At 50.0% G+C, this 23,543-nt stretch overlaps 1 protein-coding gene across 1 annotated transcript in view; it reads right to left on the bottom strand.

Moving 5' to 3' along the window:
* Positions 1-21: 21 nt before the first annotated feature.
* ELFN2 (extracellular leucine rich repeat and fibronectin type III domain containing 2) overlaps positions 22-23,543 on the bottom strand; it is a 44,672-nt gene continuing 21,150 nt past the window's right edge. Inside the window, exon 2 of the mRNA XM_006025964.3 lies at positions 22-3,711. Coding sequence (XP_006026026.1) covers positions 775-3,180 — 2,406 coding nt within the window. The 5' untranslated portion in view covers positions 3,181-3,711 and the 3' untranslated portion in view covers positions 22-774. The remainder of the gene's footprint in view (positions 3,712-23,543) is intronic.

Raw genomic sequence — 23,543 nt, 5'->3', positions numbered from 1 at the left:
CCTACATGAATCAAAGGTAGGGGGAAAGGAGTTCCCTGGGCCATGTACCCCAAGGAAGATTAGAGGCTGATGCAGCCACCAGCCACAAAGCCTGACTCCAACCTAGGGAATCTTGACAGAGTGTGGGGGGACAGAGGACATGAGGAGAGATCCTCCTCTTACACTCTGGTTTCTGTACAAACCCCACAAGACTGGGGCAGGTCTTCACAACATTGCCCCTGTAAAAAAAACAATTTAGCTTCCAGTGACTTGGACTGCCATCCTGAGCGGGATGGGGACATCCCCAATTTCCTCTTGATGGGAATGCCTGGGGGATAGGGGTAGGAATCGCCATTACCCCTTTTGGGGAGCAGTCAGGATTCCCCCCCTAAAATGAAACTATTCTGGAACAAAGGAGCAATAGGAACAGAAAAGTAATGGTTAGTGTTTTAGTCTACACCTAGTTAGCATCCTTCCCTGCTCTCCTCACTGCTTATCCCTCTTGCCCCTCCATGTCCTGGACCGCAGCTAACCCCAACGCATGGCGACATTACCACAGTGTCAAAGCAGGCAGCTCCTCCCAACCACCTGCAGCAGTAACAATGGTCCCCGTAACACAGTAGAAACAATTCATTTCAGTTGGGGGTGGAGTTTGTTTGTTTTTTGTAAACTTTTAAGAAATGGTTTTCGGTTCATTTTTGTCGGGAGCATTTGTTGGTTCTTTGATTCACAGTCAAGTGGTTCTTTCTTGTGGTTGTTGGGGAGTCCTTTTTATTTTTCCTTGTAAAGACAGAGTCACAACTTCTGCTGAGCGGAGACGCCTTTCCAGTAATCCAGGATGTCGTGCAGATCCTCATCCTTGGCAAACTGGACTTTCTTCCGCAGGGCGTGGCCGGCCGCCATATAAACTTCCTCCCGGTGGTGCTTCTTGTAAGGCCGGAAACGCTCCCAAATCTTGTGAGTGCTCTCTGATGAATACTCAGGGCTGGAGGAGTAGCCTGAGAAGTAGTGTCTGGGGGAGAGCTGAGAGTACGTGGAGTCCCGCTTGGAACGGGAGAGCGGCTTAAGGAAGGACACCCGCTGGCTCAGGGTGTCTGCGCTCTCCTCATAGTAAAGGGCTGGGAAGGAGTGCCGATGTTCACTGCAGTGGTAAGAAGGTTTTACCTCCAAGTGGTGGATGGCACCTGGGGACACCAGGGGAAGACGATCCAGGGGGCTGTTGAGTGGGCTGCCTTTCTCAATGTATTTTGAGTCTGACTTGCTCAGCGGTGGGTGATCGGGCACATCCAGGCTGAAGACCTTGGCGCTCTTGATGGAGCCACTGGATGAGACACTGCAGGTTTTCCTGGCCACTGCAGCATCTGCACTCAGCTGGCGCTGCAGGGGGTGGTGGGAGCTCTCCTTGTAGGGCGGTGAGAGGAAGCTGGGCCGCTCCAGCCCGCCGGAGGAGCTGGTGGGGATGGACTGACACTCGAATGCCATGTCTGAATCAACGCCACCCCCTCCTCCCAGGAAGGAGGCTGTGTCCAGCTTGAGGGCATCAATGCAGTTGTTGATGATTTGGTTGACCTTGTCCACTTCCTTGGCAATGGTGGAGACCTCAGCTGCTGAGCCCTGGCCATTGTCAAGTTCCCGCAGGTCATCATCTCGCTGAGTTCTCTCCAGCCCATCCCCACCACCTGTTCGCACCTCAATGTAGTTGCCTTTGGTAGTGACCTTTGGGGTTTCCATCCCAGCATCCATTGACTTGGATGGGGGCATCTTCTCTCCAATCATGGAAGGGATGGAGGACATCCGTGAGATGGGAATGACTGGTGGCTCACCCAGCTTCTGTGAAGGGTGGACAATGGAGCTGGTGTCAATGTCTGAGCCATAACGCATCTCCAGAATGGTCTTCTTCACATTGAGGGACTTCTGCTTCTCCTCCTGCATCCTCCGCTTCCTCAGGCAGTAGTAGACCACTCCCAGGACAATGACCATCCCAAAGAGGCAGCCCAGGATGGTCATGATGTAGTGAGTGGTGGTAGAGGTATTGGGAATGGGATCCTCCCTCCCCTTGCTCCTGGTAGTAAAGGACACACAGGTGTGGTTGTAGCGCTTGGAGTTGCGGATGGAGGCCACGCAGAAAGTGTAGTCTGTGTGGGTCTTCAGATCTTTGAGGACGACATACTCCTTCTTGAATTTCAGGGTCCTGACATCAGCAACATAGCTGTTATTATATTGCGTCAGAACGTACAACTTGCTGTAGGGCGAGGGGATGGTCACCAACAAGGTGGCTGAGGTGATGGTCACATGGTGGACCTTGATGCTGGGATTGAAGGAGGAGTCAGTGGTAGAAGAAGCTGGGGGTTCCACTGACAGGAAGTCCCCATGGTTGAACCCTGAGGACTCATCCAGGTCTCTCTGGGAGTCAGGCGTGTAGGGGGTGGGGTTGACTCTTGAGAGAGAGGGAATTGTGCCGCCCCGGCACATGGACTGGAATATGGTGATGGCATTGCGGTTGTGGTGGGGTCGAGGCACCAGGAGTGGGTAGCCAGCGAACTCCCGCGGGGTCTCGCATTGCAGTCGGTCATAGTTCTTTGTGACGTTGTTGAAGACCACCAGCCAGTTGAGAAAGCTGTAGAGGCTGCAGTCACAGTTGAAGGGATTGCCAGCCAGCTCACACACCATAAGGTTGCTCAGGCTGGTGAAGGTGTTCCCTTCCAGCCGGCTGAGCCGGTTAGAAGACAGGTCAATGCTGATCAGGCTGGGACACTCCGAGAAGGCAGTGGGAGTGACCAGCTCAATCAGGTTGTGCTGCACAAAGAGGAACTGAAGCCGGGCCATACCACGCAACATGCCCTCCGTCAGGTTGGTGAGCTTGTTGTAGCCCAGCTGCAGGACCTGCAGGTTGGACTGACCCATGAAGGCCCCGTCCTCAATGTAGGAGATCTCGTTCTTGGTCAGATTCAGGTCAGTCAGGTTCCCAAAGCGGTTGAGGGAGGAGTACAGCACCACCTTGAGCTTGTTCTCATTCAGACGCAGGTCATGCACCGTGCTGTTGATGTGCTGGGGGATTGTCTCGTAAGGGGGCTGGTTCTGGCTGCAGATGGCCAGCCACACGTAACCCTTGTCCCCCTCGATCAGCCAGCAGTCACCATGCACCATGCCAGGGACAAACACACAGAGCAAAGCAGACACCCACAATCCCAGGCACGGCATGGTTGGATGCAACGTCCACTACAGGCAAGAAGAAACCAAGATGCCAGAGAATAAAGTGAAGGGAGGAGAGGGCCTGAGTGCTTGGTGCTTAGCGATAGGAGGACACAGACACCCCAGTTCTATCTGGTGCTATCACCCACATTTTTGTTTCCCTCTGCACCAACACAAGGCGCAGAGTGCGGACAGCAAAATCCACTTCTTCCTGCCTCCCCCAATCTACCAGAAAAGGTCCAAATGGGGAAGGAAAAAAATGTTGTGCTGTCTTTTCAAATAAAACAAAATTTAGCCACCACCAACAAATCTTGATGGAAGGAATGGCTCCTCCACACCTTCCTCCCCACAACACCGCAATGTGACTTGGAAGAACAAGGTAGAGCTGCCTCTCCTGCCGCTCACACCATCCACGCGCCTCGTCCTCTCCTGGGTCCCCTCTGAGATGCTTCAGAACTTCAGATCAAACACGTCGAAAAAAAACAATACAGAGAGCGAGTGAGCCCAGGAAAGAGTGAGAGATCCATCTGTCATTGGAATCTGGAAAAGGAACACACAAGAGACAAGACGAAGTCTCAATTAGGGGGTCTTTGAAATATGAGAAAAGACAGCTAGGTTCCCTAGCTTTGCAGGGACATGGAGAAGCAGAACAGTGTGTTGTGGGCTGGAAGGAAGGGGTGGAAAGGAGTGGAGAGGAAGGAGTGACATTGCCTGCTACATTGCCAAGCCTTTGCAAAGGGAACACTTGCAACTCAATCTTGTATCAGCCATGGGGGGGGACCCTGGGAGACAGGTTGGGATGGAGTTGAGGGGGAGACTGGGAAAAAGTCAGGGGAAGGAGTGTAGTACAGTCAGCTGGAAACTCCAGAGCACAAATGAAACAAAAACCAAACAGAAAAATAATGGCAAAACCCAAGGCAACATGAACCTGAGGATTTTCAGCTGCCCATGTAAAGGAAGGCAATTGCGCGGAGGCAGACACATGCTGAGAACAAACAAAGAAGAGCCCCAACACAATGCACTCAGGCTTTCTTTTTTTAAAAACTTGATGCAGGAAGATAAATAATTCATTGGTTGTGTAACCACTCCTGCTCTGAAAATGATTCCCACCTCGCGGCGCATGCCAGGGCAGTGCAGATGCGATACTGTGGACTGGGGGAACCCAGCTCGGAGCGGGGTGGCTGGAGTTGGGAAGAGGCAGCCACAAGTGTCAGGTGCCCAGAGAAGAGCATAGGGATTGTGTTCACATGCTGAAGTGGGTAAGCAAAGTGTTGGTCAGGGTCCTCTGGCAAAACCTAGCTACCATGATAGGGCAGGCATGCACCCGAGTTTTCAGATGGAAGCACATGTTGTAAGACCAGGGAGCCTCCTGCCCCAGGCGGGGGAAAAAGTCCATCCAGCTTGCATGAGGTGACAATGAAAGTTCATCTGCCGCCTGGAGTGGCCATGGCATCAAGACAAAGGGACAGCACTCCTACTGGCACCAAGGAGACATTTCCACCCTCCACATGCTTTTAGGCCCAGGGTCTCCACCGTATAACTGCTGCCTCCTGACCTACAGAGCAACACCCCCGACTGATGCCAGGGAACATTCTCCACCCAAAGCCCACTCTTCCTGGAGGCAGTTAACACACCCCACTCCTGAGAGGGAACCCCAGCTGGTGCCAAGGGGACATTTCGATTCTCTGCTCTCTGGCCCCTGGCTACCTATCTTCCAGTGAATCCTGAACCACTACCTGGGGAGAAACCCACTGCTGACACGTCCCCATTCCTACTGCCCCCTCCCACACCAGGCTGTTAGGGAAGCCTTGACTTTGGAAGAGTGTCCCCTGCTGATGCTAAGGAGCCAGTTCCATTCTCCAGCTGGAGAAGTGTGTGTTGGGGGCAGCTGTAAAACATTAAAGTAAAAGGCTACTCAGTTACTTCAGATTATGAATCCTGTCTCCCCCTCCTTTCATTTTTCAGAGATGCTCACAAAAGATATTGCTATACCTTTGCTGTTAAAGTCAAACCAATTTCTAATGCAGAGACCTGAAGGACATAAATAATAATGAAGAAAGAGAGAAGGGGCGGGGGAAGAAAAACCTTGAGGAACAAGGCTTACATCTGTGGAGAGATCTGAGCTGATTTGGGTTTGTGGAATTACTAAGGCAGTTGGATTAAGGGATCAGAGATGGTGTTGGAGAGAGACACTTAAATATTCAATAATCTAATCCCAAAAGGAAAGCCAAGATGGTGAATGGCAAGGTTGAGCAGAGAGGAGCACTGGATCCAGCTGAGAGGGGAGATGACCCTTTGCCAGTGACCTACTGGCTGAGGCCACCAGACTTGTTTCACCTGTTCCTGTCATGTGATGGTCTGGGGCTGCTGGCTGAGGCATGGGTTTGTGCTGACTGGGGACGGTGCTGATTCAGAAGGCAGCAGTTTCCAAGGTCTATTGCTTCACTTCTTAATCTAATGATAAATAACATCCTGACTCTGCATGCTCCCCTCTATTCAGAGAAGGCGTCTCTGCTGGCCCTTGATGTGACACAGATGATTTGTACCTGTCCTTTCCCAGATCTCCTATTGGAGCTGGCCCTCTCAGCCCCTTCCTCAGGGTATCTCCCTATAAGGGCATGGCTGTGCCATTTCTGCCTTCCTCCACCCCTTCTCACCAGGCCATTTCTCTCCCTTCACATGTTTTTCCAACCATCCCTGATGTACCCTTGGACCTTGGCCCTACCTCTTCCAGCCAACCAGCTTTGTGAGCATCAGGGAACTGCAGCAGCAAACACCTCACTTATGTAGCACTAGCAGAGCAACGCATCCTTCCCTCTTACCCGCAGACCCTTCGTGGGATCCCTATACCCTTGGCATGGAGGGTAGATGCAGCCCTGGGGAGAAGTGGAAAAATTCACGCTGGATTTCTCTAGCAGGAGCCCCTATGTTTTGTTACCATTTGGTTTGGCAGCTCCCCCTTGCCCAGGCACCCCCTGTGCCATCCCCTCCTCAACCTCATGATAAACTCTCCCCTGACCCCACAGAGTCCTGGTGCATGGCTCCTGGCTTTGTCCTACTGAATTCCTTGCTGTCAACCACAGCAGAGCAAACTCCGAACACCGGGCTGGAGTCATCAGGCCCTGCTCTAGGGTAGGAGGCAGTGCCAAGGACAACCCAGAGTTCCCCACTCTCAGGTCCAGCTGTGCCATCGCGGCACCAGCTGGGCGGCACCTGCCCATGCAGGCAGTTCCCTTAGGTCAGCACCTGGAGGGACTGATCAGCAGCAGGACTGGCCAATCGGGCCTGAAGGGAGCTCGGCTTCTGGTGTGGGGAAGGGACCATGAGATGGAGCTGCCTATAATGGGGGTGGGGGCAGGGAAGACTAGCCAGTGTGTGTGATCCCGGTGTCCTCCCCTCAGTCACACGGAGTCCCTGTGCAGCCCCACAATGCATGGGTGGGGACAGCAAGCTAAGGATTGTGGGGTAGGGAGGGAAGCACAAGCAGGGAGGGAGCTGTCTTCCCCCACCCCGCACCTCCAGTCTGTGCTTTGGCTCATTCACAGACCGAGGTTTCCAGGCCAGCAAAACAGCCAGTCAGCACATTCCCAGAGCAAGAATCACCACAGCCCTCTCCGTATCCCTGGGGTGACTGTCCCATGAGCAAAGCTTTCCCTGCATTGTGGAGGCCTGTGGGAGCCTCCCAAGATCCTTTTCCTGCCTCCCAGCTGAGGCACCAGCCCTCACAAAGGTGTGGGATGGGGGGAGAGCAGGGGGACTCGTATCATCCCCTCCCCCAGCTGCCGCAACCGAACCCGAGGATAAATCAGCCAGGAGATGAGTCCAACAAGGCGAGGAAACAACACACTGTCCTTGCTGTTGGCCGGGAAGGTGCTGACACCACACTTGGCCACGCTCCTTTCCTTCACTCCTCAGAAGACACAGCAAGGCAAGGCTGGAGAAGCAGGATGGGAGGTGTGGGGGGAAAATGAGCACAGCCTCTCCTGCCTGGGGTAGAGAAAGAGGAAAGGCAGGGGAAATACAGGTAAGAAGGGTGGGGGGCCTCTGGGAGTTTAATTTGGAGGGAACAGAGAATGAGGGGACCCCCCTCCAGAGCAGGGATTTGAGGCAGGGGTTGGTTCCCTCCCAGGAGTCTTATCTCACTGCAGGCATCAAGGATGAGAGGGCAAAGGTGTCTGGCTTTACACCACTTGTGTATTCTCCATGTTCTGGGCCTGGCTTTAAGTTTCCATGGCCTTTAACTCAACCAAGAGCAGCCTCAGGGCTGCTATAAATTACACTTAGCTTTCAGCTGTCTCCGTGGGCATGTAACAGCAACAAAGAACCAGAGGGCAGGTGGTAGCGCTCTGCCATGTCCTGGCCTGCCCCCTACAGTGAGCTGTGAGAGGATGCCAGAGCCATTTCCCCTATTGTATGCTCTTCAGGGAATGCCCCTGAGCACGAGGTGTGAAAGACAGCCCTGAAAGGGCTGGAAGGGAGCAGAGGGCCAGTGAATCAGATCGGTCACACTGGTGACTTGATCCCTGAGACAGTCTCAGGAGGCATCAGGGAGCAGGGTTCAATGCATCAAGGTGCTTCAAGGTGTAAAGCAAAGGCTTGGTGAGTTGGTAGGTGAACAAGTTGCTACCAAGCATCACAGGAGCTCGGGCCTGTGTTGCTGGCATCCTGTTCTCCATCCTCCCCCCTCCCCAGCCCCATGAGCCTAGTGCTTTAGACAGCAGCCACTTAATCTCTCAGCACCTAAATGGCGCTAAGAGCCTCCCCATTAGAAATTTATAATTTAAAAACCTGAAGGACGTTCCTTGCTCCTGTGGGGAAACTCAGAGGCGAGGCCAAGTCTCCTTCTCTCCCTTCCTCCCTGCCAGCTCTGTCCAGATGACTGCTTGGTGCTAGACACTTGCCTGCCCTGGGCTGGCCACTGGGCACAAACGCAACAGTTTCTGTACACAAAAGGCCAGCATGGCTTCCAGCTTATGCCACTTTTCTGCTCTCCCCAGGCCTGGGGTGACACTTCCATCCCCCAACAGTTCTGTGTCCCACCAGGATTTGTTCAGCCTCTTCCCATGCTTGTGATTTGAGTTCCAAGTACTGTAAGTCAGCACTGTACCCGTGTGCAGGCAAAAAACGATGCTGCCTCCAGGATCCCTTGCCCGTGACCCACTGGTTGAGGCCACCACACTTGTTTCACCTGTTCCTGTAGTGATACCTTCACAGTCAGCACTCCTGCCCTGTTCCCTACAGTGACACCCCCACAGTTAGTGTGCCCACCTCACTCCCTACAGTGGCTCCCCTGCAGCTACTGCTCCCTCCCCTTTCCTCTGGCAACACCCCCACAGTCAACACACATTGCTGTGCTGGCATATACACAGCTGACTGAAATCACTGCTGGCCTCTTCCCCAGGGTACCACAGAGTGCCAGAGAGCTGCTGCTGTCTAACCCCCAGCTCACCCAGACAGGGCACTGCTATGAGGACATCCACAGTGCAGGGCGCCCAGCTGGTACCGGCTGGGTGACTGAGCTGGGGGAGTTCCTTTGAGGGCACAGTTGCAATGAGGCTGAGCTGCCCCAATGGCATGGGGTAAAGCTGGCACTGCAAGTAAGCTGGAACCTGTGGCTGTGCACTCAGGGGGGCATCGTTTTGTGGGAGAAAAAAACAGAATGGGCCCTGCAAGAAGGAAGCCCCTTGACCTTCAGTCCAGTCAATGTGGCAGGGCTATGCAGCAGCTCAAATTGTAGAGGTCTTGAAAGGGCAAAGGGAAGATATCCTTGCTTGGATGCTTATGCTATAGCAGTCTTGTCACTGGTGTTGAAAGCAATGCTGGATAAGGAATTTCACAATGTAGGAGTCCAAGTTGATGCTAAAGTGGAGCTCTTGAGGGGCAGCCTCCTAGTGTTGAGGTCTCAGATGCCATAAGCAGGGCACTGGTACCAGGAAAGCCCCACAACTTAAGTATCAGCTGGTATTTCTGCGAGCAACCTTGCAGCACCAGAATTCTAGCTAGCATTGATGCGGCATTGCTGTGAGAAAGCTCACCATGCCTGAATTCCAGGTGGCAATGACAAGGCACCACCGTGAAGAAGTTCATGGTGGCTGAATGCACTCACACAGCCCTGCCCTGAGAAAGTTCACAGCATCCAAGTCTTGGCTAACCCTGAGAGGGCACTGCTGCATGGAAACCCAGTGCCTGAATTAGTTGGAAGTATAGAGATGGGCACAGCTGTAAGAAAGCTATGACACAAGGGCTTCCCAATGCTTATATAGAAAAGGCCTGCGTTCAGGGGTCAAACTCAGCCTCGCTCTTATCCACAGGCATCCCCTTGGCTTGAAGTAAGACCTCCTTGGATGGTAATCACAGGAAGACCAGCCAAATCACACCTTATCAGGCAAAAGATAACTCTATGTGAAGGTGAAGCACAACGCAAATAAGCCCCCTGCCACAGCAGCGTCCTCTAATTTGTTGCCTGGGATGAAAGACAGCAGGGATGCTCCAGAGAGATAACCGTAGTGGCTCGGGAGCACAACGCTGAGTGCGGAGCTTTAGAAGGGTGAATCAAGTGATTGGCGCAGAAAGAAAGGTCTTTCATGTGCCAGCCGTTCTGCCAGCAGGCCTGCGAGAGCCACCTTTGTTTCGCACAGTGAAACAGTGACTTTTAATATTAATATCATTATGAAAGATTAAGGGGGATTTGCATTGACGGGGCTCCACCCGGAGCGCCCGCGGCAGCTGCCAGCAGGGAGGGGGAAGGCAGGCATGAGGAGAGGAGGGATCAGGAGACAGGAGATTACAGGTTCCATAAAAACAGTTATCAGCAATAAAGCTGTGTGCGTCACTCTCCCTCCAAACGGGAGGGAGCGCTTGGCATGCAGCTCTCTCCTCTGTGCCATCCCACCAGCTCAGGCAGCAGGAGGCAGCGTAGCTGGCTTTAAGGGAGTTGCCAGAGGGAAAAGAGGGGAGTAGGGGGGAGGGGAAGAAAGGCTGTGGGGATGTTGCTAGAGGGAAGGGGAGGGAATACTAGCTGTGGGGGTGTCACTGTAGGGAGTGTGGCAGGAGCACTGACTGTGAGGGCGTCACTGCAGGAAACAGGGTGGGACTGTTGGCTGTGGGGGGGGTGTTGCTGGAGGAAAGGGAGGGAGCACTAGCTGCAAGGGAACCACTGTAGGGAGTTGAGGGTAGGGAAGGGGGTGGGAGTGTTGACTGTGGGGGTGTTGCTGGAGAAAAGGAGAGGGAGCACTAGCTGCAGGGGAGCCACTGTAGGGAGTGAGGTGGGCACGCTAACTGTGGAGTTGTTGCTGTAGGGAATGGGGTAGAAGCGCTGGCTGTGAAGGTGTCACTATAAGGAAGGGGGTGGGAGTGCTGGCTGGAGGGTGTACCTGTATAGGGAACCGGGTGGGAGTGCTCGCTGTGGGGGGGAGGAATAGCCTGTGAAGTGTGCACAGCTGGAGTCCTGTGGCTGTTGCTGGGTAAGCTGAAGCACAGCGTGGTCAGGCCCCTGCCTGTCAGGACCAAAGCTGGGTGTTCCCTGCTTCGCCCATTTACCAGCAGCAGCTATCCCTGCTCTCCTGTTTCAGTCTTTGTAAGGCTGTCATCTTTTCATATACTGACCCTTCCTGAGCTGGCCAGAAGGACCAGGAAACAGCATATACCCAAGACACATGGGACGGCACTTTGAGAAAACCCAACATCCTTTCAGGTTGGTGGATTACGTACCAGGAAATTAAGCATGCCCCAAATACTGCCAATGCCAGTGTGATGCTGACTTGGCCCAGAATGCGGACTCAGCAGTTCCTTCATTACAGCACTCTGACCTGCCATGAGGGAGAGGCTAAGGCAGCAAACATGCTCTAAGCAAGGTCCCAACCCTAAGCTGGTCAGGGTAGACCCTCTAGTACAAAGGCGGGCAATCATTTTGGGTGAAGATCCACATACTAAGTTTTGGCAAGACATCGAGGGCCACATGACAGGCAGCCAGGGGCAGATAAATATTAATTTTCTAAATTTTTTAGGGACCCCGTGGGCCAGATAGAATGGGCTGGCAGGCCGCATTTGGCCCGCGGGCCACATTTTGCCCACCTCTGCTCTAGTAGCACAGTGCCAACTAGTGCCATGCCGGGTATAGCCCCTACCAGCACAGTGCCACCCATGTGCCATGCTGGGCACAGGCCCAGCAGCACAGATATCATCCCTTCATTCTTCATTCTATTCAGTCAGTGGCAGCAAAGCCATTGCTAGATACCCCCACTTGTGTTTGTATGCCCTTTGTTGCTCTCATGGAGAGGGAAACCCCCAAAAGACTTACTCCCAATTAAAAGGAACAGCTGCACCATCACCAGTCTCACCTGCTACTCCTTCCAGAGCAGGACGTCAACTCCAGAACCCATTCATCACTCCCACTAACTACAGGGTTGGCTGCTATGGGGAGATATGATCCCCCAAAAGTTTGTACTACCTAGTACATGTCCCTCCCTTCCACCTCAGCTGTGAGACTCCTCACTCAAATGGCCTCCCCTACTTCCTTTTGTAACCCAACTGACTAGGATGGAACCCATGATTTCCCATCCTAAAGCACAGACCAAAAGAACCATTAGGTGCAAGATAGGAGGTGATAGTGCCACTCTACTTGGCACTGGTCAGGCCTCATTTCCTAGAGTACTGTGTGCAGTCCTGGGCTCCACATTCTTAAAAGGACATGGAGAAGTTAGAGAGGCATCAGGGGCAGGCAACAAAGATGATCAAGGGCTTGGAAGGCAAGTCATATGAGAAGAGCCTGAAAGAGCTAGGCATGTTCAGCTTGCAGAAAAGGCGCTTAAGAGGGGACATGATATCAGTCTTCAAATACTTGCAGGGCTGCCATAAAGAAGAAAGAAAGCACCTTTTCCCTCTTGCTACAGAGAGGAGGACATGGACCAGTGGCTGGAAGCTGCAGCAAAGTTGAAGGAAAAACTTCTTCATTGTTAGAACAATGAGACAGTGGAACAGACTGCCTACATAAGTTGTGTTCAGGAAGAGGTTGGACAGCCAGTGGCCAGGGATGACTAGGCATAGGTATGCCTATGTTCTACTCTGGGTATTTCCCATGCTTCTGGGTTTTGTTGGTTATCCCCACCCCCTCTTTTCTGTTACGTGTGCCAAGTTGTTTTTAAGTCTTCCCACAGGCATTGGGTGATGGCTGCATCCCTGTGACTGGGCTGTGCCAGTGCTCTTGCTGGGACCAAAGCCAGGGGTTCCTGGTTAAAGGGTCTTGCCCCTCTGCTCATGGTCAGGCTGATAACCATATTTGGGGTCAGGAAGGAATTTTAACCTATGGTCAGACTGGTATGGACTGTGGGTTTTTTGCCTTCCTCTGTAGCAGGGAGTGTGGCCCTCTACCCAGGACCTCTTAAGCATATATTGACAACATTTTATAGAAGCAGGACATTAGCTGCCATGGTTTTCCTGCTTTACCTGTGGCAGGTTAGGGTGTTAGGTCTATGTTGTGTCAGGGTTGATAGCAGTCTTATGTAGAGTTTAGATTATGATTCATATGGGATGGTTTGGAGAGGGATGATCCTGCCTCAGGCAGGGGGTTGAACTAGATGACCTCTGGAGGTCCCTTCCAGCCCTAATTCTCTATGACGTCTTGAGCTGACAGCTGGCTCGAATCAACATCAAGGAATCCCTTGATGATCCCAAGATTACTGGGCTCAATTTACAGGCAACAGCCACCATTTCTTTTAACCTAGGCCAGGGCTGTCCAACTGGTAGCCCATAGGCCACAAGATATACAGCCAGCCCTTAGGCTCTCACCACTCTCACTGCTCCCCCCATCTCTCCGGCTACAATAGGAGCTGTAGTGTCAAGGTCCCCCCACATTCACTCCTCTAGCTGCTGCCTCCTGAATTTGCCCCATGTGGTGGGGCAGTGCAGGGAGCTGAGGGTGAGTTCAGGGTTGTGCCAGGGGACAGGACTGGGGTTGTGTGTGTGCAGTGGGGGAGGAGAGAGGTTGTACTGTGTGCTGGGGAGAATCTGTGCCTGGTGAGGCGCACACAGCATGCAGCCCCCACTGGTACAGCTCCCAGACTATGTGGCCCCTAGGGGTGTAGAAGTTGGACAGCCCTGACTTAGGCTACTCCTGAAGGAAAGGCTGTAATCTCTCTTCCCCTTCCATCCTCAACACCTGGGCAGCAGCAGCAGCAGCAAGGCGCAACTTCAGAGGAGTCCCCTACCCACCCACACTGAGTGAGCTCACACCTGACATGCGTTTTGACACAGCACTGCCTCCCTCTCTCCCCACCACAACCTCGCCTTGCTTTAGAGCCTGCGTTTTTTTTTCTTCCATTGCCAAAACACAATGACTGTTATAATTAACAGATTATCTCAGCGCGACAGCTGCAGTCCTTTGAAAATTAGGTTGAATAACAGGATCCTGGCGTATGGTAATTTCTTTTCATCTCTAGAATATTTCTCTCTCTCTCTCTCTTTGCCTCGTTATTTTTTTTTTCTTCCTTCTCTCACCCTTTTTTCTCATTACTCTTATTTCTTTGGGGTTAGACAGGCTTCGTGGGCACTTTGCCTTTGTCAGCTTTTTTCATTCTTCCTTTTTTCTTTTACTATCTTCCTTCCACAGGAGACAGTCATTATGCACAGGAATGTAAACATGGCCAAAACATATGCACCAGCGGTGGCCTGGTCCCATGGTGATGGGCACACAAGAAAGCCTGCATACTTGGGAAAAGCACCTTATGGAATTGCCCTTGCTCAGTATATAGATCTGGAAAGAATGACTTGAGCAGCTGAATCCTGCTGTCACCAAGAGATGTGAAAGTGTTTGCTTCACTGATTGACCTGTGCTTACCCCATTCCAGTTGCACCTCCCACCCACTGACTCAGCAGTTGCCCCTGACTCACACTACCCCTTGCTGAATGGGTACTAGCACCAACACATTCTATACCTTCCTCTCACTCGCTCAGTAGCTCTGCCACTTAACACCCACCTCAACCATTATCCACCTACATCTATCTTTCTATCAACTAAATCAACTAGAGCTGGCCAAAAAGCACAGCTTCCACTTTGCAGGAAATTTCATTTATTTTGTTTGAAATTTAGGTTCATCCCGACTTGGATTGAAACCAAAAGTTGGTTAAATTGCCCTTGAGCTAGAAGCTTACCAAACCTGTAGCTGCTCGCTGAAACTGACACTGTAGTGTTGATCTTACCAGGCAGGATCCTTACTTGGGGAAATCTGCTGTGGGGTAGTGAATCTACAGGTCTGAGCCTCCCCAGTTCTGGGGCAGTCTCACTAAAATCCAGGAAGGGTTCTACCAGGACCTGCCCTGGGTTCAGGACCAGCTCATTGAAATGAAGGTGATTTGAACAAAATGTTTTAAGATTAAAAAAATCAGGAGGTTCAATGGAAAATGTCTGACCAGCTCTAAGATCCCCTCACTCTATACCTGATCCCCTCTATACCCACACAAAATCCCTCACTATGCTGCTCCTTAATTTATGGCAGCAACTTCAAACATATGGCCTTCCGGGCTGCCAGAAAAGCCAGGAATTCAAGGGTGGGGTGAGTGTGGATAGGGTCTGCTGAATTCCAGGGTATGGAGCCCTGTTGGAGTCATGTTGCAGCAGCAGAGCCAACATCAGCTATGTTAACCCCCACTCACCCCACGTCCACTCACCCTCCTACCAGAGGTGGATCCAGCTCCTGTCCATAAGGAGACCTATCATCTGGATCCAGTCCAGGAGGCCACATGAGTTTGACAACCTATCAAAAGTGAGCTTCATGAACTAAGCAACACCTCTCTGTCCAACTTGGCACCACCACAACTCAGTCACTTTGTTTCACCTCTACTCCACACAGCCCCATCTCACTCCACTCCATTCCTGCACAAGTCCCACTCTGTCACTCCACTCCATCTCTACTCAACACAACCCCATCTTGGCTTATTCACTCAATTGCATCCCTACTCAACACAGCCCCAAGTCACATATTCATTCCTTTCTACCTTCACTCAATACAGGATTGTATCACTCACACCACTACACACTTAGTCAATACAGCCTCAACTCGTTCCTCCACTCCACTCCATTCCACTCAACCTTTATTCAACACTGCCTCAATATGCATATCTTACACTCCTGTCCAGCTCTCACAGCCCCAGATCATTCATCCACTCCTCTCCTCTAATCAACACAGCTCCAACTCATTCTTTTAGACAACCTCTTCTAAGAAGAAATTATTTTCACGCATTCTCTCCATCATGATATCAAATTTAAGTAGCCTTTCAACAAGCTATCAGTTATATTTACTAATTTTGAGATAATGATCCACCTCACTCTATATATTTTTCTCCTATATATATATTTTACATAAAGAATATATTCTCTACACTATATTACCATATTTACTCAAGTATAAGATGAGGGGTTATTTCGCCAATCAGCACGGTGGGGAAAAGCCCCTTGTCTTACATTAGTATACAAGAGACATCTCACTAAGTACACTGTCTATCATTAAAAAGCTGCCAAAAGCAGCACATGCTCAGTAAGGGAAGCCAACTATGAAGTTGATTAAATGTAGCCAACACTGAGCATGACTATAACACATATGGCCCATATGGGGCAAACATACTGATGGGAACCTACCACAATTTTTTTTTTTTTTTTAATTTCGGGTCTCAGGCCAAATTCATCAAATCAGTTCTGAATTCTATCAACTGAGCAGAGCTTAATCATTCAAATCTGTGTGGTGCTATCACTGACAAGTATCATACCTCCCAACTCTTCAGTCTGGGGCTTCAGATACTCCCAAATCCGTGACAGGCATCCTACATGCAAGCCCCAAGCCCAGAAACCTTGGAGTTCAAATGCTCCCTAGTCTCTCTTGCCCCTAGCCAATGGGCCATAGAAGCAAGCTAGAGGGAAAACCTGGGAGCAATCCCCCATCACCATAAATTGTGTAGCCAAGATCCTCCCACTGGAAGGCTACAGCAGACTCTCACAGAGGGGACGCTGCCTGTATGTAATGGACAGGTCTCCACCCTCAACTACACCAAGCCATTCAAGGCCAGGAAGAAGGGTATCTCCCCTGCCAAGTAAGTAAAACCACCTGGGCTGAAAATGACCTCATGGTATCTCCTTGCACTGCAGACAGCCTGACCCTTGCAAGAGTCGACAAATGCCTCCAAATGCAAGGATCTCAGCTACAGAATTTATGGTGATGGGTGATTACTCTCAGGCTTTCCCTCTAGCTTGCTCCTTCAGCATTTTGGCTAGGGGCAAACAAGACTAGGGGGCATCTGAACGCCATGGCCTCCAGGCTTGGGGCTTGCAGGTAGGATGCCTCCCATGGATTTGGGAGTATCTGGTAAAGTCTGAGAAGTAGGGCATGTGCTGGCGGCAGCGCCACACCAACTTCAACAATTTAGCTCACCCAGTTGCAATTTGGAACTTAATTCGGAACCAATCTGTCCTTGGAAACAAAATTTTTTAAAAAGCTTGTACTCTCTATAATTAGGTACAAAAATGTGCATAAAAGTGTGTTTATGGAGTACCCATCCTAAAACTTGCAGCAGTTTCAGAAGAGGTAAACTGCATCAATTCCATGTGTGTGATTGACCACAAGATGAACATGAGCCTTCAATGCGATGCTGCAGCTAGTAAAGCGAGCAAAATGCTGGCTTGCACCCACAGATGCTTCTCAAGCAAATCCCAGAATGTCATTCTCCTGTTGTACTCGGCCTTGGTGAGGCCGCAGCTGGAGTACTGCGTCCAGTTTTGGGCTCGACAATTCAAAAAGGATGTGGAGAAGCTTGAGAGGGTGCAGAGGAGAGCCACACACATGATCAGAGGTCAGGAAAACAGACCTTATGATGAGAGGCTGAGAGCCATGGGGCGGTTCGAGCACCCACTTTGAATGCCTTGGATGCTTGTCTTGCTGGGATTCTATGATCCCTGCTGACTTCCTGCCCCTGGGGCAGGGGGCTAGACTCGATGATCCTCCAGGGTCCCTTCCAGCCCAAATGTCTATGAAATCTATGAAATTCTGGATTAATTAAATCTATGGGTACCTATAATAATTTCCTTATATACAAATTACTATGGGTATGGGTTTTTTCAGATCAGTGTTTTCAAATTTGTCCCTCACAGAGCAAGAGGGCTACCTGACACCCCCCCCACCCAGATTTATTTCCCCTGATATAGCAGTATAAGGGGGGGACAAAATTCAAGGCAAACCTCTAAAAATTAGATACCATGTTTGGAAAATTATAACAAATGTATACATTTTCCATATATAGAATCTAAATATTGGGGGAGGGTTGTCCTATGTTCAAGTAAACACAGTACTACTTTTTTCATTTTTTGTCACCCATTTCCTGCATTATTCCCCAACTTTCAGACCCATTCTTGTACATAATGCCATATACTGCATATCTCCTCATTCATTCAGTGTTACTTAGCCAAATGCTCCCTTTATTTGTTAATCTTCCTCCTCTTTAGCAATACCCCCATCTTCGTGCTTATATAGTCCTACTTACTTACCCAATAATAGTATTTCCCAACCAATGACTCACACCTCCCCTTTGCTGACATTTAGAATTCTCTTCATTCTTTGAAACACATGTTTATTCATTTCCTCTATCTGCAATAATATCTGTCTAACTCATTGCACTATATTTCCTTCAACAGCCATTCAAGTATAGATGATCCATGTAAAATAAATCAAGAATAAAATAAGACAATAATAATAGTAATAGTGGTTTATATATTAATACATTCCTTTTTAGAGATATGGGTCAATCTCAAAACAATTTATCCAGGCTGCCAAAAATTCAAGGGATTTGGATAAAAGCAGTTCCCAAATGTAGCACTGGCTTACATCACTGCTCTGACCTTCCTCAACTCTGTATTCCTTTTTATCTAATTTTATGTATTCCTTACTGTATATATTATAAATAGTAGTGACCAGAAGTCTCAAATATGATCATGGCCCCATTGTGCCAGGCAGTTTACAAACTCATAGAAAGAACCAGTCCCTACTGCAAAGAACTTGCAATCTGAGCAGACAAGCAAGACAAGAGAAGGGTCATTATCTACATTTTACAGCAGCACAGAGAGATGAAATAACTTGCATGGTGTCTATGGATGACCAAGGAATCAGCCTAGAGCCTCTGAGTTATAGTTCAGAGGCGTAACTATATGATTCTTCCTCTCCGTACAGCCCTCATAAAAGGCCTTGTTCACCATTCAGCACATGTGTATGTTCCTTATTGCACTTCCTGCCCACTGTCCTCATCCTCTACCATGCTCTTTATTCACCATTATATACCCTATTTCCCATTCATTCCTTACCACTCCCCTGGCTTTCTAAAGGCCAGCTTCTAAAGTTTTGAGTCACCCTTAGTCATTCTCTCCCTGGAAAGAGTTGTGACTTAACTCAGTGGGACCACCCCTTATGTCAATCTGGGCATTGAGCGGGGACTCTGGAAAAGTAATTCATTATTCCTGATCTCTTTTAATCCACTTAGGCCTCAGTTCAGCATAGCACTTAAGCACATGCCTAACTTTGAACATGGGCAGAACATCATTCAGGGGCCCAATTGATTCTCTCTAAACATCTGTGCTGAGTCTTCCCACATCCTCCAAACACAACAGATTCTCTCTGTCTCTGTTTTTTCTTGCCATTTAGTTATCCACCCACAAACAATATCTTTTTCTCGCTCTTAAAAGTTTACAGTTTCCTTTTTATTGCTGCCCAGAAGCTCCAGCCTTTAATTTCACCTTCTTTTTCCCCTGGTCCCTTCACTCAATAAAACACTGACTTCCCTTATTTCTTATGGTCTTCTAAAAATACTGGCTAGGCTATTGGAGAGGAAAATTCTGGTGTGGCACTGCTGTCCGTGGTGCTGAAGCACCTCAGCCATGGTGTTCAGGAGCTATTTGCTGTGATTACCACTGGGGTGGGCAATAATATGGTTGTAGATGTAGCCAAATGATGGATCCCCATTAAAGATTATATCTCCTTGCTTGTTATCTACCCCCAATTCCATAAGCAACTTGGCTGAACTTTACAAGTACAAATGAGATTCTCTTTCCTCTCCTAAGGTGCTGGCACTGAGGCGGAGGGAGTGATATTTACCCACTATCGATGGCCAATGCAGGTTGGCATTCTCCCACTGGCTTTGGAAGAACTAAAACAAGAGTGAGTGCCCCCTTCCAGTTAGATGGGCTTGGCAGGATTCTCTGGAGTTCTTTTTAAGCTCTCAATTTGAATCGTCACCTGAGTGGTAAACATGCAGGAGGCAGACACCTAAAAAATAGGGCAAGGGCTCACAACATCCTGGTCCCTCCTTTATTAACCATGGTTTCTTGGGGTTAGAGGCTTAGACATAGAATGAGGGACTGAGATCACAGCATGGATGTTAGTCCATGGCTTCCATGTATTTATTTATTTATTAATCCATATTTATCTCCGAGTGCTCTAGAGCATTGGTTCCCAACCTCAGGGCGAGACCCAAATCAGGGTCATAGGGGATCCTCAGTAGGGTCACATAGGGCCTGCACACACGCGTACTCATGCGTGTGGCCTGGGAGCAGCGGGCGGGCAGGGCAGGGCTACCATGCACAAAGGTGGCAATGGTGGCTCCCCTGCCCACGCCCTCAGGCCACTGCCACCGCACTCCACTCCCAGCAGCCCCCATGGCACCAGGTCAGGATGTCCAGTTGGTGGCCAATTTTGGGTTGCAGCAAAAAAAGGTTGGGATCCACTGCTCTAGAGCAACAGACAACACTTGGAGTGTTTGATAAACAAGTGTGCCTGTTCAGTTGGTGACCACTTAATATGCTCTTGCATATAGCATCACCAGGCTAGAGGTCCAGTAAGTGTTACAGAGAGAATGAGGCCCAACAACAGAGAGAAAGAGAGAAAGGGAAAAAGAAAGGGATAGAAACAGTTAGTAATTAGACACTACAGTATCTATCTATAAATATTATGATGAAAGGCATGAAGGAAAGAGAAAAGGAGAGAAAGACAGACAGACAGATGGATGGATGAGGGAGAGGCCAAAAGGAAGAGAAGTAATCAGGATTATTTTAGGAAGACACAGTGGAAGCATAATCTTTTCAACAAATAGAAAAGAAGAAAAGAGCGAAACAAACAACGACAGGAAGCTGGGAAAGAATAACTTATTTTTTTATGAGCTTGTTAACATTTGTGAAGTTAAGTAACCCTAAATTTATGCCATTAATTTGCATGCATTACTTTTTTTTTCCCCTTGCCGCTGGTTTATAGTCTCTGTGAAACCTTTAAAAAGTCGCCTTTTTTTCCCCCCTTTGCTTGTGTTAATTAAGGCTTGTGATATATGTATATTTTTACACAGCTGCTGTGCTCCAGTGCTAAATTATCAAATGGTCTCTTTGCCTTTTTAACAGACCACTCCTGTCTCCTCCCCACCCCCAGGGTGTGAAGTAACCTGTGATCCACTCAGCCACACTGATAACCAGGTGTGCCCAGAGTCAGGAAAAATCATACCAATCATCTTTCTGTTTCACAACCATTATCACCCAGGGAAGACAGGTTTTCACTGGGGCTGGTCTCTAGCAGACAAAGGGTTAACAGCCCCAGCTACTACTATCACACTGCCATGCTGAGACACTGTATTTATACATTAGCAGTCATGGGGGAGGCTCAGCATCCCATTCCCTGGGGAATCCATCCAAAGAACACACTGAGGTTCTTCACGAAGTGACTGCCGGCCATCGCTGGGGAAAGAGACAGGTGTTTGGAGTACAACAGAATATCAAAAAGGGGGACTGGGGAGTGAGGCTGGCCCCAGGGTGCTACAGGCCCCAGAAAACCACCCAAATTCAGTTATAATGAAGAGCCAGCACAGTAATTCCAGTGCTGATTCTTCCCCACCATTCAGGGACTACCCCAGAAGTCCATTCCCAGGGGCACAGGAATCCAATTCAGGTTCTTCCCACCCTATAGGGCTGCCCCTGGAGTTCTTACCAGGCAGTTGTGTATTACTCCCAAGGAGTTAACAGACTTAGAGGGACCCTTAGGCGTCAACTAGAGATTGGCAATTATCCCAGCATTCAAATGTGCTCAGCCAAAAGGGAGTCTCGGCCCTTTCATATGGATGGCCCGACTTTCCTTGCATGTCTCAAAAGCTGCATCCCTACCAACTCCAAACTGAGGCCTGGTAGGCAAGAACACCAGTCCTAAGCCTGATTTTAACTGCCCAGCACCCCCATGACACAGCTCAGCCAAACCTTGTTAGAAGCCAGGTGAGCTCGGATCATGGTTTTACTTCTGTTAAACACTGAGTTGGGTTTGCTAGGCCTAAAGCCCCCTCCTGAGAGCCGCGGCCCCTCCTTGTGCAGCTAAGGCATAGAATAGGGGTGATGCTTTTCCTTGCTGCAGCAGCAGAGATGTTTTCCCCTAACCTAATTATCTGCTTTCAGTCAGCTGGAGGTTGTAGCATGCACATTATGGTTTCCGGGGGTCTCTGCTGACTTGGAGTTATGGGGGGGAGGGGCGGAAGTGAACCAGATTTCTCCACTGCCATTATTACATTCCAGCATGGGGGTGTTAAGTGCTGGAGAGCATATTTTGATTTACTCTCTGGCTTTCTGTTGCCTTGGCAACACGAACAATGAATTCCAAACAAGACTTCATCTGCAATGGGGCGGTAATAGGGGGTTTGGGTTCTCACTTGTTTATTTGTTTGGTTGTTTGTTTGGAGGGGAGCGGTGCAGAGTGGCAAAGAGCAGGGAGATGACAAAGGGAGTGGGGCTGGAGTCACAAGCAGATGAACACCCCCCCAGCAACACAAACACAGACACCCATGCAAACACAGACTCGCATGCTGCCACCGCGAGGAACGTGCATGCAGGCTACACATACGTCTGCACAAGCAGAGCACGCGCACTCAGGAACACTGATTGGAAGTGCACCCCACTATGGCCATGCACCACCACATCTCTGTCCCCTGAGATTTCTTCTTCTGGCCATTAACCCATCCAGGACATCATCACTCATTTTATTCACAGGCACAGGGGGTGTCCCAGGACTCACGCTTAAGGCTCTGAAGCACAACTGCCCTCCCCCATATACATAGCCAGCACAGGGATTTCCTCTCTCTAGCAGGTGCCAATGGCTCTCACACAAGCTATTGGCTCTCCTGAGCCATGGACTAGTTCACTCACACACCAGCCCAGAAAGATGGTCTCACAGCACTCTCTTTAAATCTTTCAGCACCTGCAAGCAGTGTGTTGGCTTGGACTAGTGATAGGCAGCTTCCCAGAGCACTCAACATCTGCGAGTGAAAACAAACTCTGCCCCAGCTGGAAGCCAGCTCCCAGATCACTGCTGGAAATTGCTTTGCCTCTCTCCACCACAATCCTGCCAGAGCTGTGAGACCCCCGCCCCCGATAACATCTATTCCCCACTCCATTGCCATGGACACAGCCACTCAGGGAAAGCACTGCCGAACAGTACCAAGTGCTGCTTCCTTTCCTCACCTGCTAGTGCCCCCCTTGTCTCTAACCTAGAGCATGCTGGGGAATGATAGACAAAGGTCTCCCACACAACCATGAAGAGTACTAGCCCCTAGGGTTCCCACCCTAGCCTCTGCCAGCCACAGGGGAGTGAGTGGGAGAAGAGAACTGAACCATCTCCAGATTGGGCTGCTCTAGATGAGTCAGAGCCCTCCTAGCACAGGAAGACCTCATGCAGGGAGATGGGCTGCCTATCACCTAACTCACCTCTCTGTTCCGTGCAGAGGCCAGGCTGCTCTGCTCCAGCCAGAAGCAAGGCAATTTCCATCCACCTTGAGGCCTCTTTGCACTGCTGGCACCTATGGGACTTAGTGCAACTGGGGCTTCTAGTCAGAGAGGGACCATTCAGGGACCTGGAGCAAGGGTCCCATATTGAGGGAAGTGTGTGTGTGTGTGATGGGAAAGTAAATGAGGCCTGCCTAGAGGTGGAGACTAAATTCCCTGAAGCCAGCAGAGCATGAGGGCCCCAGAGGTGCAGTGCCTGTACGAGGAAGGAATATGGGAAAGGAACATCTTATTCAGCCCACCAGTGGGTAAAGGTGTTTCACGGGGGGGGGGGGGGGGGGGGGGGGGGTGCGTGTGTGTGTCTTTACCCTATATCCAGGGGTTTTAGGCACCGAATTTGCCCTTTAGTTGGTGTTCATCTCATGACTCCGAAGTTACCATCTGCCCAATTAAAAGAAAAAAGGGAAAGGCAAATGGAACACTTAATTTCTAATCTAATTAGCCCTCTTCTCACTAATTAGCACCCTCTGAGCACAGGCACAAGCTTCATGAGATAATGACCCCCGACCTGCCTGCACATATGTTGTGGGTTGGGAGTGTA

Source organism: Alligator sinensis, unplaced genomic scaffold (genome assembly GCF_000455745.1).
Source record: "Alligator sinensis unplaced genomic scaffold, ASM45574v1 scaffold215_3, whole genome shotgun sequence".
Taxonomy (NCBI): domain Eukaryota; kingdom Metazoa; phylum Chordata; order Crocodylia; family Alligatoridae; genus Alligator; species Alligator sinensis.
Note: the sequence above shows the minus strand (reverse complement) of the source record. Positions and strands in the feature narration are given on the sequence as shown.